Source organism: Bos indicus x Bos taurus, chromosome 7, assembly GCF_003369695.1.
Source record: "Bos indicus x Bos taurus breed Angus x Brahman F1 hybrid chromosome 7, Bos_hybrid_MaternalHap_v2.0, whole genome shotgun sequence".
Taxonomy (NCBI): Eukaryota; Metazoa; Chordata; class Mammalia; order Artiodactyla; family Bovidae; genus Bos; species Bos indicus x Bos taurus.
The window spans coordinates 59490451-59504547 of NC_040082.1; the positions used below are offsets into that span (position 1 = coordinate 59490451).

Here is a 14097-nt window from a genome sequence, read left to right on the forward strand (position 1 = left end):
CTGTCTGATCCACTACAGTTTTCTGAATCCCGGAGAAACCATTACATCTGAGAAGTATGCTCAGCAAATCGATGAGATGCACAGAAAACTGCAACGCCTCCAGCCAGCACTGGTCAACAGAAAGGGCCCAATTCTTCTCGACAACGCCTGACCACATGTTGCACAACCAATGTTTCAAAAGTTGAATGAATTGGGCTACGAAGTTTTGCCTCATCTGCCATATTCACCTGACCTTTCGCAAACCGACTACCACTTCTTCAAGAACTTGACGACGTTTTGCAGGGAAATGCTTCCACAACCAGCAGGAGGCAGAAAATGCTTTCCAGGAGTTAGTCCAATCCCTAAGCATGGATTTTTACACTACAGGAATAAACAAACTTATTTCTCATTGGCAAAAATGTGTTAATTGTAATGATTCCTATTTCGATTAATAAAGATGTGTTTGAGTCTAGTTATAATGATTTAAAATTCACACCTCAAAACCGCAATTACTTTTGTACCAACCAAAATAGCTCCCCGACCAGGGATTAAACACATGCTTCTTGCATTCGAAGCGCAAAGAAAAAATCTTTTATAGTGTGATTTTTGCAGGAACTTTGTTTCTGCAACCACTTGTTCCAAGCCTTCTCATATCCAGCCTAAAAGTAACTGAAAGCACCAGAAAAGATAAATTGAGGAGAAAGCAGAAATCCAAACTTCCAACTCCATTTCTAAAGGTTGAGGAAAATACCATACAACTGAAGCCACTGCTGGTTTTTGAGTTAGAGGCCAAAACTGAGATAGCTCTTTTTGGTCAGATAATCTAATCTTCTATGAGAAGGTCCCATTAAAACTATTCTGAAGGATCACTCCGGTGGCACATTTTTATTGGTAACTTCTTTCACTAAATAAGCAGTTTCAAAAGGATCTTATTTTCAAGCACAACTGTTACTTTCTGCAGAGGATTTTCTTCATCTTTTGTCATGACTCTTTTATAACCCAAACCAACTTCAAATTTAAACGACAAAAAACAAAAAGCTTCCAGTGGAAAAGGGGCATAGTCTATGGGAAAAGTTTTTCCTTCTCTTTAGTCGTGATGGCTTGGTTAACCATCCCACCACCAGAGAATTTTTAAAACGGACTTAAGAAGCAAGATAGGGAAGCCATTCACATAAAATCTAATTTGTTTTAAAACAGGAAAGTTTTCCAGTGTGAGACAGCACACCTAATGCCTGAAGCAAATCAATTATCAGACAAATATACCTGCTACTGAACCCTTAAAATGGTTTTTGTCTATCCAAAAAAAAAAAAAAAATCCAAGAGCAACCATAACCACCCCCACCAAAGGCACTGAAACAAAAGACTGATCTGTTTATACGGTCACATGAAAAATAAACATCTTTATTTTTTTGCCTACTTTATTTCATTTTTTTCAAATAAAATTTAAATCTGTACAAAGTATACTGTTACAGTATATATTTTTTAAGAATCAATGCCTAAAAGAATCACAATACTTCAATAAGCAGTACAGCAGACCTCGCTAGTTTCAGCTTTGATATTGAACAAACTCAAGCCGGCTGATGCACAACACATTTGCTTGGTTTCCACATGGTGAGTTCCCAGCACTGAGATGGGAGAACACAACAGCAAGTATGGTTATATTACAGCCCGACACACTGCGCTTCTTCATGTGATAATAGCTGCACAGATTTAATACAGAATGCTCAAATTTACTTTTTAAATTGCATTTGCTTACTTCTTAGTTGGCAAAATTCAGCATTCTTAATGGGGTCCCCAAACAGTGCAAATTAATGATATTCTACTGTATAATTGGCACATCTCCAATAAGGATTAACTTGTAAACTCAAAGAATATTACAACTTTGTCCTAAATTTTAACTAATATACATCTGGTCCATTTAACCAAAGTCATTTTGGAAAGATATTAAAGAACAATTCTATTTCTGAAAGGATATTGTTTTGACCATTCTTTAGAGAAGATAAATTTTTAAATTGTCATTAAAATGTTTTACTATAAAAATTTTACAAACTTGATTAGAAATTTCAAGATTATGATTCACAGCAGACAAACACAAACTGTTCATATTCCAACAATACCTACTCTTAGGCTTTCAGAGCACAACCATGTCAGCTGTGTTAACTAAAATTTTGAACAGTGTACTAAATTTATAAGTGGTGCTGGGTCTAGCAAGTGTAAATACACAGTATATTTTAATGAAAAGAATTGTCTTCTTTATACTTTATTTGTTTTCCCATAAGGAAACATTAATGTTTACATTCTTTAATAAAGTTAATCTTACATCAGAATATAACTTAATACTGTCAGCAACAGGGACCACACACAGTAAATAAGAAGCACATTTAAAATAAGTCTGAATTCACATAGATTAACATTTGTTGGTTAATAAAATATCGACAGTATTACAATCTTACAATATTTACAGTAAGAAAAATCTAGAGTAATATATACCTTTCACAGCAGGATTCCTTTTTTTTTTAATTATTATTTCTTCCAGTTTGGGATTGTGTATACACAAAAAGTTCAAATAAAGCAACTCTGCAATATAATCTTAAAATAATGGCTACTGAGGGAAATTCTATCACAACCATTGAAAATAATGGTGACTTTTCACGGAGTCTGTGGCATCTGAGAACCTAGTTAATTAACCAAAGTCTTGCTCAAACCAGCCTCAGTTACCCAGATTAAAGCTGCAGAACTCCGGCCTTCCCTGACTGCTAAAAACCCAACAGATTTTCTCAACATGCTATAAGAAAAGAGGGAAAATAGGTTTCAGTTCACACCTCATGGCTGGAAGCCTCTGACCAGTGTACATTCCCAACTTATGCTAAAAAGAGGGCCAACTTCATCCCTAAATCATCACAAGAGTTTACCCTCCAACTATAGGGCACTGTGATACCAAGCTCACTCATTCCTCAACCTTCCAGCATTAGGATAAGGCATGAATTTGGCCCATATAATACACACCAGCATCTTAAAGACTTGGGATCAGGGCAAAGAAATATACCAGTGCAGTCTGCACTGAGATCAACAGGGAAAATGGGAAGCGATGCACATTTCCAATTAGAATGGCAAGAAGACCCACATCCCTAAACTGGAATTTGGCCAGGGCATCAGAGTTAGCACCCCCTCTCTGAGTACCACAAGCGATTAGGATGTGTGCTCTGGGCCTCCTCCAAGAGAGAGCATCTACAGGAAGTAACACCATGTGGGACATTAGTTCAGTGATGACTCCCAAGAAAGCAGATACAATTCTTGAATCTGGGGCTGTCCACAGCTCCTGAGGTCACTCATCAGAGCTGTGACCTGTCCCAACCCTGCTTAACTTTAAAAGATCTGATGGGCACAGAGCACTCAGGGATACGGCTGCTGGCTACTTTGGACTCTAGATCTCACAGGTAATCAACAGGTATCTGAGATTGAATTAGCAAACTGTACCATAGCTCCTTAAACAGACACTGTCAGGTTTGAAACCATGTCAAGCATGAACCTTCACTGTCAGGTCAGAAATCAAAGTGGGAGTTTTCCCACATCAGCCAAGGTTATTTTGTCAAAACCTTAGAGGAGTTGGACAGTTTTTCATGTTGCAAGTGATTAGTTTACTTAGTCAAGCTGGATTGGCAAACCAGACTGATTTATTTAGTTAGCTTTGTTTTTTTGATTCCTATGTATGTGTTAACCCAAAGCTGTTCTATTTGGGCTAAATACACTGACAGAGAAAATTCAAACAACAAAAGTTCTCAGCAAACTTTTGTGGCATTTTCTTTTTGGATGTCATTGCAAGATCTAAAGGTATTTCTACCCAACAAAGTCTGTTTAAGTTGTTTAATGTTATTTCCTTTGTGGTCCTATACAGAATGCTATGACTTCTATATAGGTCTGAATGCTGCTCCATGTAGATTCCTTCTGTATATCTAAAAATATATACTTTTCAGTAGTTCAATACATGGTTAATCTTCCCACAGAGGAAGATTTTTGTAATCACATGTTGCAAAGTAGAAAAACATCTCCTTTCTAAGAAAGGAAATACGTATACTTTCCTATTGTACACTTTTGAATAAGCCCAAAGGCATGCACCAAAAATCATTATTAAAACTAATACATGCACTAAAATGGTATACAGTTAGACTTAAATAAGGTGCTGCTTTTTCAATTTTTCAATTTGAAGAAGACATTTTGTCAGTTTGTTGACTCAAAGATCTCTCCCCACCCACCCACCCCACTCCACGGCATCAAGAGAGAAAAATAAAAAGTATGCATAAACCTTTAAACTATTCTTTATAGGGGGAAAGGACAGATATATCAACTATCCTATTCATACACTGGATTCCCAGTTTTAAATAAAACCAATATTTACTGGTAAAAATTGTCAAAGCTAATACATCCAAACAAATGTTACTAGTAAATAAGGTTCTACACAGAGAATAATTTACTTTGGTTTTATGTACTTTCTCAAAAACAATACCGGTGTCCCATACGTCACCAAACTGATGTGTTCCAGCAAAGTTGTAAGGCAAATCTTTTTCTTCCCTAGTGACATCTTGTTTCCCAATAGACAAAACTAAAATCTTTTGGTGAGGAAGGGGTTAAGATAATGGCTTACCCCTTGGCATCCTGAGCATTGTGGTTTATCAAACTCTACCCTGCTAGAAGCTGTCAGGCACCCTGACCCCTGCCTTGAACCAGGAGTGGCTCCCATGTTTAGAGATGCCCTAACTCCTTAGAAATCGCTCTCAGAACTTTGCTGCTCTCTTCCTTCTGTCTGGTTGTTAGAATGTCTAGCAAAGCTGTCTAGAATGCTACATTTTGTGAGTAGGGGCCACCATCTAACAGTAATTCCAATCTGAAATGTTTTATGCCAATACTTAGTTCCTAATTTTATCAATTAATTGCATTAAAATTTTCTCTATGGAGTTTAGAAAAGAGATCCTTAACTTGGATTCCAGAAGATGTGTGATGCCCCTGAGGTTGTGTGCAAAATTAACTGTGTATGTGGTATTTTCTTTCTGGGGGGAGCGTCTATCACTTTCATCTGATAATCAAAGGTATCTGTGACCCCAAAAAGATGATACAGGGACTTAAGAGGGCTACCCGTAATTTGTTTTATTCTAGGATTGGGAAATGGGGTCAAAAAAACTAAAAATGTCCTCAAAAAGTAGGGGGGCATATTGTTGATCTTTTCCCATTATTCATATTTGGGAAATAAGTGCTTCAAACTAGAAAAAATAATTAAGCTGATTAAACCCTATTTAAAAATAATCAAAGCCACTTTCTAAAATTTTTTCATTTTCCATGTATGATAAATTTAGTCTCCAATAAAAAGTTTGGAGACTGAATATTTCTCTTTTCTCAAAGAAAATTCATAGATATACTACTGATCATCATCCACATTTAATCCAAGACAACATAAAACCTAAGACAACTATAATGATGTAAGCCTTTAAGTTAGTTTTGAATAAAGGATTATCTAGAGTCAAATACACATTTGTCAACATTCATTTCCCAAAATTGGTCCATATTTAGATAACTACCGGGCACATTTCCACTAGATAAACCTCAAATCTGAACAATGGAAGTTTATAACTTTCTACCTCAATTAAAAACAAAGCCACAAAGTTCCACAATAGAGTCCAGCCATACACATTCACACTATGTCATAGAGAACTTTCTCATTTCAAATACATCACTGAATTTTCAACAGAATTTGCAAACTTAAGATCCAGAATAAATAGCAAAACGTGCTGAGAAGAGCATGTTGAGAATTAAAACACCACCCCCTGCCGCACCCCTTCCATCCAGAAACACACTCAGGCATTCCAAAAATAAACCAGCTCTGAAGAGAGGCCTCTAGCTTGTTGGTTTTAAGTATGAAGCTCCTAAAAGGCTATGGGAGAGGGAGTATAAAATGAAATAATAATTTACAAAAAATAATTTCATTTAAAACACATTTCTGTTCTATTGACAAAACTGTCTTTTTTTTTTTTCTTTTTTTTGCAATTCCAAACACTGTCGCGCAATCTAAGACAAAAAATATGTTCACAGGTACGCTTTTTGTTCTCCTACTAGTTCTAGAGTACATCTTGAGGTTATAAGAATGCCTCTAGTTAAAATAAAGTCTCTTATCCCTTGCTACCCCCCTCCTCAAAAAGTGAGTCAACCTTGAATTCCAAAAAGGAATATTCATCTAATATAGTTATTTCAACACCAGTTATATCACATAGACCATAAGGAAACTCCATGAGTATTATGGAAAACTACATGAAAGAGGGAGCTGCCACTTGCCACCCACTTCACTTTCAGTTTTTTAAGCCAATGCCCAGCTAGACTCAAATCTCATTGACTTCACTGAAAACAAATTAACATCCAAAATCAGGCCATTTCAGGCTGGAAATTGGATCTCAAAGACATCACTTCATATATATATGTATGTATATATATTTTTTCTACCCTAACTTTCACTTTGTCTATTCAAATAGTTTAATAAAACTCACATTTACAAAGGATTTTATTGGCAAATAAAGGCCCATATTAAAAATTTTATCAAAACAAATTTTTCTTCTACATAGCTAACACTACGAAATATTTTCTTGGACTTATAAAGAATATTTAATTGCATATAAGTTTTGCTTTGGGTGGGATATTGAAAATGTAAGAAATTAGAAAAGACTAGAAACAAAAGTGAAAGTGACTAGTCTTAACTTTCAAAAAATCAAGTGCAAAGATAAATAGTGCAAATAATGAAAACTAGAAATTTTATAGGCAACTTTACAGTCTTTCCTGCTTTTGCACTTTTACATATTGACAACTTTATAAACCCTAACAACTGTATGCAGCATGGAAATGGGCTATCATTTATCTCCATTGACTAGACTCAAGGAAGCCTTTCAAAGACTTGTCTCACAGTTATTTAAATCACTGGTTCTTGACACAGGTTTGGGAATTCACTTCTTTTTAAACAATTCCTAAGGGAGGGGTTTAAGAAGGCTCTGCACTGACTTAAGTTATAGTATGTAACCATCATAATTTAAAATCTGACATATAATACTACTGGATGAAAATCATACTAACTGCCAACTCTACAAAATAAGTTAAAATAAAAATAATTATTATTAATGTATTTGACATTTATTTAAAAAATTACATTCCAAATACAAAATCAGAACCTCTTTTTTAAAAGTTATCTTTAAGAGGTTTTATCACTAAAATATACAGATTTGGGTAAAATGAAACATTAAAGTAATCTGTCAAAATCACTGAGATTAAGTCCATACCAAACTAGAAAACAGTTAATTCAAATATAGTTGAATTGTGTAACTTTAAAAACGAGTATTATAGCAACTTTTCATCTTATCAAAATGTTATTGGGATACTGAGAACAGAAATCTTAACACAATCAGTTTCACCCTATAAAGGACATAAGAATTTCTAAGATATACTAAATTATATTATTAATATTTGCCACCAATGAACTCTTGGGATACAATTTTAAAGTAATATAGAAAATGGAAAAATAAACAGAAACTTGAGCTTGAGGGCAGGTATGTTGCCTAATTTCAGAAATATATATTCTTGAGAGTCTCATAAGGGCCACAATGTTAAATAGTTGCTAGGACTGCAAACAGAAAACAAATAGAAAAGACACCTAAGATTTCAATTCAATGTTTTTAACTTGGTTTATTGTACTTCTAAAAATTTATGTGGAACAAAGGCTCAAGGTTCTATAAAGCAAGGCATAATATGAATCTTTGTGGACTGCAAAGCTGAATAATTTGATCTAAAGAACATTCTGAAAAGCAAATGTAAACTACATTGTAACATGAGTCCAGGAGAATAGTCTGTATGATAAAATATTTCTGATAGTTTAAAAATAAATATGAAAAAGTTTGAAACTTTTAAAATTTCTTCCCCTCAAAATAAGTCTCTAGCACCATTTGCCTTAACCAGAAAAGTTGCCATTCCACAATTGTGCTATTTATATTTGTCCAGAAAAGCAAATATCCTATACCTGAAAATAGGTTTATATACTGCATCATCATCATCATCATCATAACATAGACCAACAGCTCTCTCATAACCAACAAGGGACCCATTTTTTCTGAAAACTTCCTTAGTAAACATCAGCTTCACTGTCCTTAGCAAACAACTCTCATTTAAACTCAGTGTCTTTTCCTACCTCCAGTAAAAATTTCTCCCACTTTACCTCCAAACCGTTCCCTTGTATACCTCTCACACTTCCATTCATAAACACTTCAAACAGCTCTCCCCCTTTCTGCTCTCAAATTTCCAAACCAGTAAGTCTCAGCTCCAGGAACTTACCTAAAATACACATACTTCTTACTTTCTTCAATTCATACATATCTTAATAATGTCAATGCTCTTCAAACTGCCAACTTAAGACTATAGGGAAGACAGCAGTCAGAAAACACTGCCCAATTACCTCATAATACAGAAATCTTTCTGGGGTCAGTTAGCTATGTTCTTTTCTAAGGCAGGAGTCAGCAATTTCTTTACTTCCTTCTTGAGGAGGTAAACTGGAGTGCCACTGGCAGGCCTATGGCAAGAAGTATGCTGCTAAGTCACTTCAGTCGTGTCTGACTCTGTGCGACCCCATAGACGGCAGCCCACCAGGCTCCCCCGTCCCTGGGATTCTGCAGGCAAGAACACTGGAGTGGGTTGCCATTTCCTTCTCCAATGGATGATAGTGAAAAGTGAAAGTGAAGTTGCTCAGTTGTGTCCGACTCTTAGCGACCCCATGGACTGCAGCCTACCAGGCTCCTCTGCCATGGGATTTTCCAGGCAAGAGTACTGGAGTGGGGTGCCATTGCCTTCTCCAATGGCAAGAAGTACAAAAGAGAGCAAAACAAGGAAAAAAGAACATGGGAAAAAGAAAATTCCAGTGTATAGGGTAGGGAGGTAGGTCAAATGTCACCAACAACTATCTGCACTGGAAACTGCCAATCCACTCCAGCTCAAGAGGAGTTTGATCCATTCCCCAACATGACTATTAACTCATCAGCGGATGGCCATCACTGAGCTGGTCAATGTGAATACCTAGGTCACCTGTCCCGTAAGTTTGACTGCTACTTCATAGTAAGAACATAAGTCCTCTTAGGATTTTTCTGTATTAATCCAGTTTAGAGCAAAACACATGCTAACAAGAGTACTTCCAGGTTTCTCACAATTCTAGAATATAAAGGTTTGGTCCTTGAACTTGGAGGCTTCTTAAATTATTAAAGTGCACCCTAAATCAAAAAAATTAAACTCTTTAGCTTAAATTTTTTCTAGGAAATGTTATAAAACTTTATAAGCAAATTACTAATAACCACCAAAACAAAGTATATATTCGCAAAAATCTTGCGATTCCAAAATGAGTAAAATATTTCTGGTCCATAAGAAGTAACTTTGTTTTACACAGAGGATCACCACCATGTTTCTACCTATCAAACAAGACAATTTTCCACAAAAGTAAAGCACATCAGGAAAAAAGAAAGGAAATAAATACCAAACACAATATGGGGACAAAATAAAAATGAGTAGCTGTGAAATTCTTTTTAAAAAAAATATTTCTAACAAGTGACCTTTGCCATATTCAACCTTCCTAAAGACATAAATTGCCTAGGACCATCCAACATCAAAACTTGGTAGTCAGTTTAGCAACTGAAAGGTAACAAACTGTTGGTTTGAAACCAATCATATATTTCACTTTTTACCTGGTTCCTGCATTATGAAATTCTGCCTGACTCATGCTAATGCTAATTTAGATGATCGCCATAGTAATGAAATTTCTGCTCTAAAAGAGCCTCTCAAAGGGCCTAGGCCTTAAATTTAGGTTTTATTTTAGGAGCAAATAACTCTTCAAACATTAAAATCAGCTTTTCTTAAAAATTTATTGCAAATCCTTTATATTAATGTTGCTGGGTAAAAATAGTGATTTTAATAGCAGTGATCACTTAAGTTTCACATAATTTCATTATGAATGGTCTAAATTTGGTTAACTTTCAATTAAAATAAATATTATATGATTTAAAAGTAGATAAACTTTAACAAACAACTTTGCACAAATTACTTTAGTGAATTTATTCACTTAAGCAATTCTAATAAATTCTCTTTCCTATTCATTTCACTCTCATGGGGAAGTGTGCATATATATATGTGTGTATATATATATATATATATATATATATCTACAAATTGTTGATATCCAATTTTAGGAATCATCAACTATAAATGTTATACTCAGTTATCACCAACCTTTTTCAAACTTAAGTGGCTAAAGATTCTCTTAGCATTCTTTATATAGCAAGCAGGATCTCATTCTGATACTGAAAATGAAAAAAGTCATCAGATTTGGTATCTCATTTTTTATGGGGGAAAAAATCTTAAAAGTATGTTCACATGTAAAATAAGACAAATCAGGGAGCTACGAAAGCCACCAGAACAACCATTTCAGAAATCTCCACTCTGAAATCATATGGAAATGTGTGTATGTGTAATATGAAAAAATGAGTGGGAATACTGAAGACAGGGTGAACCATATGTGGTGGTGGTTTAGTTGGTAAGTCATGTCCAACTCTTGCAACCCCATGGACTGTAGCCCGCCAGGCTCCTCTGTCCATGGCATTCTCCATGCAAGAACACTGGAGTGGGCTGCCATTTGCTCCACCATGTGTGGGAGATAAAAATAATCATGCCCATGGTGGGGTCAATCATGGCTGGCAGATAACCCAAAATATAAAAGAAAGAAGTTTAGAGAGTTTCAACATTGCTAAATAAAAAATGTTAAAAGCACAGAAAAAAATGAATGAGACAACCCCCACAAACATCAAGTTTCATAGGAAAAAAGGTAGGAAAAAAGTGACCTATACATCTTTTTTAATATACCAAATCTTAACTGACTTAAAGATTATATAAAGTAGTTGGGTCATGGTACCCACCCATACTCTCATTATCAATGGACTTATCTTTTCCCCTCCCTTCCACCCAAATTTAGTTGTTTCCTGCAGAAAATGTACAGCATTCCTATATCAATAAGTATAAGAAATGAAAACAGTGAGTACAACTGATATAGATCCATTGACTTTTATTACAAATGTACTTGATCACTTGGCTTCAAAAAGTTTAAAATCAATACCCTATTTTCTGTATGCCAGTACAAAGCAAACTGTTTTACAAATTAAATACCTAAAAATTTGACAAAAATATTAAAATTTGATGAAAAACAATTATAAAAATCCTTAATCTCTCTCTTCAAAAAAGGAGGCAGTCTTCCCAGTCCTATTGTACAATATTAATAATATTCACCATTTTTAGAATAGGTAGCTAAATTATATTTTTTCTGTTAGCATACAAAACTCTTAGACTAATAGATTTTATTTGTATATGCTCCAGTTAAGTTTGTGAATGCCATCTGATTGCAATATAATCAACTATCTTTAATTGAGTCCTAATTTACACTTATTTAATAATTTGCATAGTTTAAAAGGGAAAAAGGTTATTCTATAACTAATTATCATAGGCTATTACAGTGCTATTTTTCAAGGCAACAAGTACTTGCTCCCAAATGAAATTATCTGTCTTCTTTAGGCAGGGGTTAAAATTACTAGCAGCTTTCTCCATCACCTGAAAAACCAAATTGCGATAGTTATCCATCTCTAGATGTGAAGACCTATAAAATACATTGATATATTTTTCACTTTGAGTCAAATTTCAACCCCTGCATGGGACAACTACAAAGTGAGACTTCCAGGTTTTTTATTTCCCTGTTGGTTTTGGTTTCTACTCTCCATGGCTTTTGAGAAGCTGGAAAAGTCTGTCTTTCTGACTCACATTGTCTTTTTTTCCATTTGGCAAATATTCATCTACCTCCAATCTGTATCTAGTGGAGGAAAAGCCAACATGGCTTTTCTTGTGAACTTCCTTTGTTGTCAAAGGCATGTATAATGATTTCTACAGTTCTGGTTAGTTAACTTTAGCTCCCTCTGTGGCTGGATGACTGCTGCTTCCAACATCAGCATGATAAATAGGAGGCACAAATAAAAAGTAGCTTAAAAAAAGATTTGGTGACTTAAAAAAAAAAAACAAAAAAACAAACAATACCAAACACACACACTTATATGGGCATTTAAAATCTGGTGGCTGATCTCTGGATTAAATTACTTGACAATGTCTCTCATTTTAAAGAATGTAATGCATTTCAAGTGTTCTTTCATACTTAGGCAAATAGTATAGTTTAACCAAGCTCTTGGACCTTAATTGTAAGACAAAGCAGATCATTAAAAATAAGGCATACTTGTCATGAATTAATTTTTGTTTACATGTTTTTGGCACATTTGATCATACTGTCTTCTATGAATAACACATATGGTCAAATATACCATTTCCTTTTTTGTTTCAGCACAAACAGGGTTTACCAACTAGTAAAATAAAAACAAGGAAAAACTCCAACATAAAACACTGAGTTATAGAACCTTGGTAAAGTACCGAGCACCTGGGGGCAAGGGTGGAAAAAGGATGAAACAGGAGAGGGGAAAAGGGAAGGTTTCGGGTACTTGGGGAGGTAAAGTGAGATGCAAAAAAAAGAGCATCTTTACAGTCATTAGTCTTTTCTATGATCACGTCTTAAGTCTTAAAAGATCTGAATGTGGATTTCTTTTAAAATCCACTGACCATAAATCAGACACTGGTTTCAAAATCTTAGTAAGATTGTGTTTAACTGTTATAGTGTAAAGATAATTGCACAATACATGTGCTTCTTGATCCGGTAGGATTCCAAGCAGAATCTGAAGTCTATAGCTATGAAAGGCTTCACTTTAGGTAACTCGGACCCTAAAGAAAACCTCATGAAAGAACTCGCATCTCAAAGAAAGGACACTTTGCCTAAGTTTGCTGTGTTTTTGTTGACTTGCACTACTTATTGCTGGCTACTATAAAACACTGATCTAGGAGTACTCCAACAACCTGTAGTACAAGGCTTAACTTTAAGAAGCTATAGTAAACAAGAGACAAAATCAAAGCAATTCTCTTTCCTAACTAATAACAGCACAGAGAATGCAGTCTTTTCCATATCACAGTTAAAGTACAGTGAACAAAACAGCTCAACAAACCTTAAGACAAAAAAGTGCAGGTTATTAATGTTTACATGCAGTTGATAAGCATTCCAAATGTCACATTATGCACTGTAAAAGCTCAACTTTACTATGTGGAAATAAGAAAAATGCACCTTGGGGGAAGGGGAAAAGCAATTTAATCATTTCCAGTGATTTTGTAAGTAAAGAAACTCCTAACTATTGTACGGTCACCTCATATTAAACATTGTATGAATATTAAAAGCAAACAATTTAATGGGAAAATGCACAGTACAATGGAAATAGCTTGTTATTCAACACATACAGTAGATCTCAAAAACAAAGACAACACACTCAACCAGGGAGCTTAAAAATACCAAATCAAAACCCAAAGAACCAGCAGAAAAAAAATCCTTCAAAAAGACAACTGTTTCACCTTCCTAGGCCAATGCTTTACAATGTGAGAAGCACTGATACCTTCCAGCTCCTACAGGTGGTGTCTTCTACATACAGCAGTTAGATCTATATGGCTGGATTTGCCAAGATAACAATTCCATCCCCAGAACTCTCTATGTCAGACAAGACCCCTTTTTTTAAAAACCAAAATACTTTCTACAGAATTCCAAACCAAAATGTACTGTTTAAGGCATCTTTTTTTTTATAACATTTTCTCTTCACTCAAAGATGATAGTCATGCAGCAGTTTAATGATAAAAATATATTAATATTTTACTATACAGCAGCAAGAAGTTAGTTGTCAATTAAAAGCACACAAACATCTTTAAATGAAAACCTGTAAAAGACTATCGTTACAAACAATTTCAGTTTGGAGGACACCAGCTTGGTAAAGTGCTCTCCTAAGCTTTGCATTTTCATACCCTACATCTTGAATATATGAGTTATAGAACATACTTTTGATAGAAGGCTTGTACACTTGGGGAACACAAATACACTTAGCATATAATGTAGCCAGTAATAACTAGCACCACAGCTACATGGAAATCCTTTACATACAC

General features: G+C 34.9%; 2 protein-coding genes across 5 annotated transcripts in view; both read right to left on the reverse strand.

The window, feature by feature from the left end:
- Nucleotides 1–1525: 1525 nt before the first annotated feature.
- IGIP (IgA inducing protein) lies at nucleotides 1526–8108 on the reverse strand. The gene is made up of 2 exons (XM_027548499.1): nucleotides 8024–8108; nucleotides 1526–1737 (listed from the first exon to the last, which is right to left on the reverse strand). The coding sequence occupies exons 1-2, from the start codon at nucleotides 8106–8108 to the stop codon at nucleotides 1526–1528; spliced, it is 297 nt and encodes a 98-aa protein (XP_027404300.1).
- A 2973-nt stretch (nucleotides 8109–11081) lies between these two features.
- The window catches only part of PURA (purine rich element binding protein A), a 12183-nt gene continuing 9167 nt past the window's right edge, over nucleotides 11082–14097 (reverse strand). For all 4 annotated transcript variants that reach the window (XM_027546283.1, XM_027546284.1, XM_027546281.1 and 1 more), the window contains exon 2: nucleotides 11082–14097. This exon is cut by the window's right edge and continues 2392 nt beyond it. The gene's annotated coding sequence lies outside the window, so the exon portion shown is untranslated.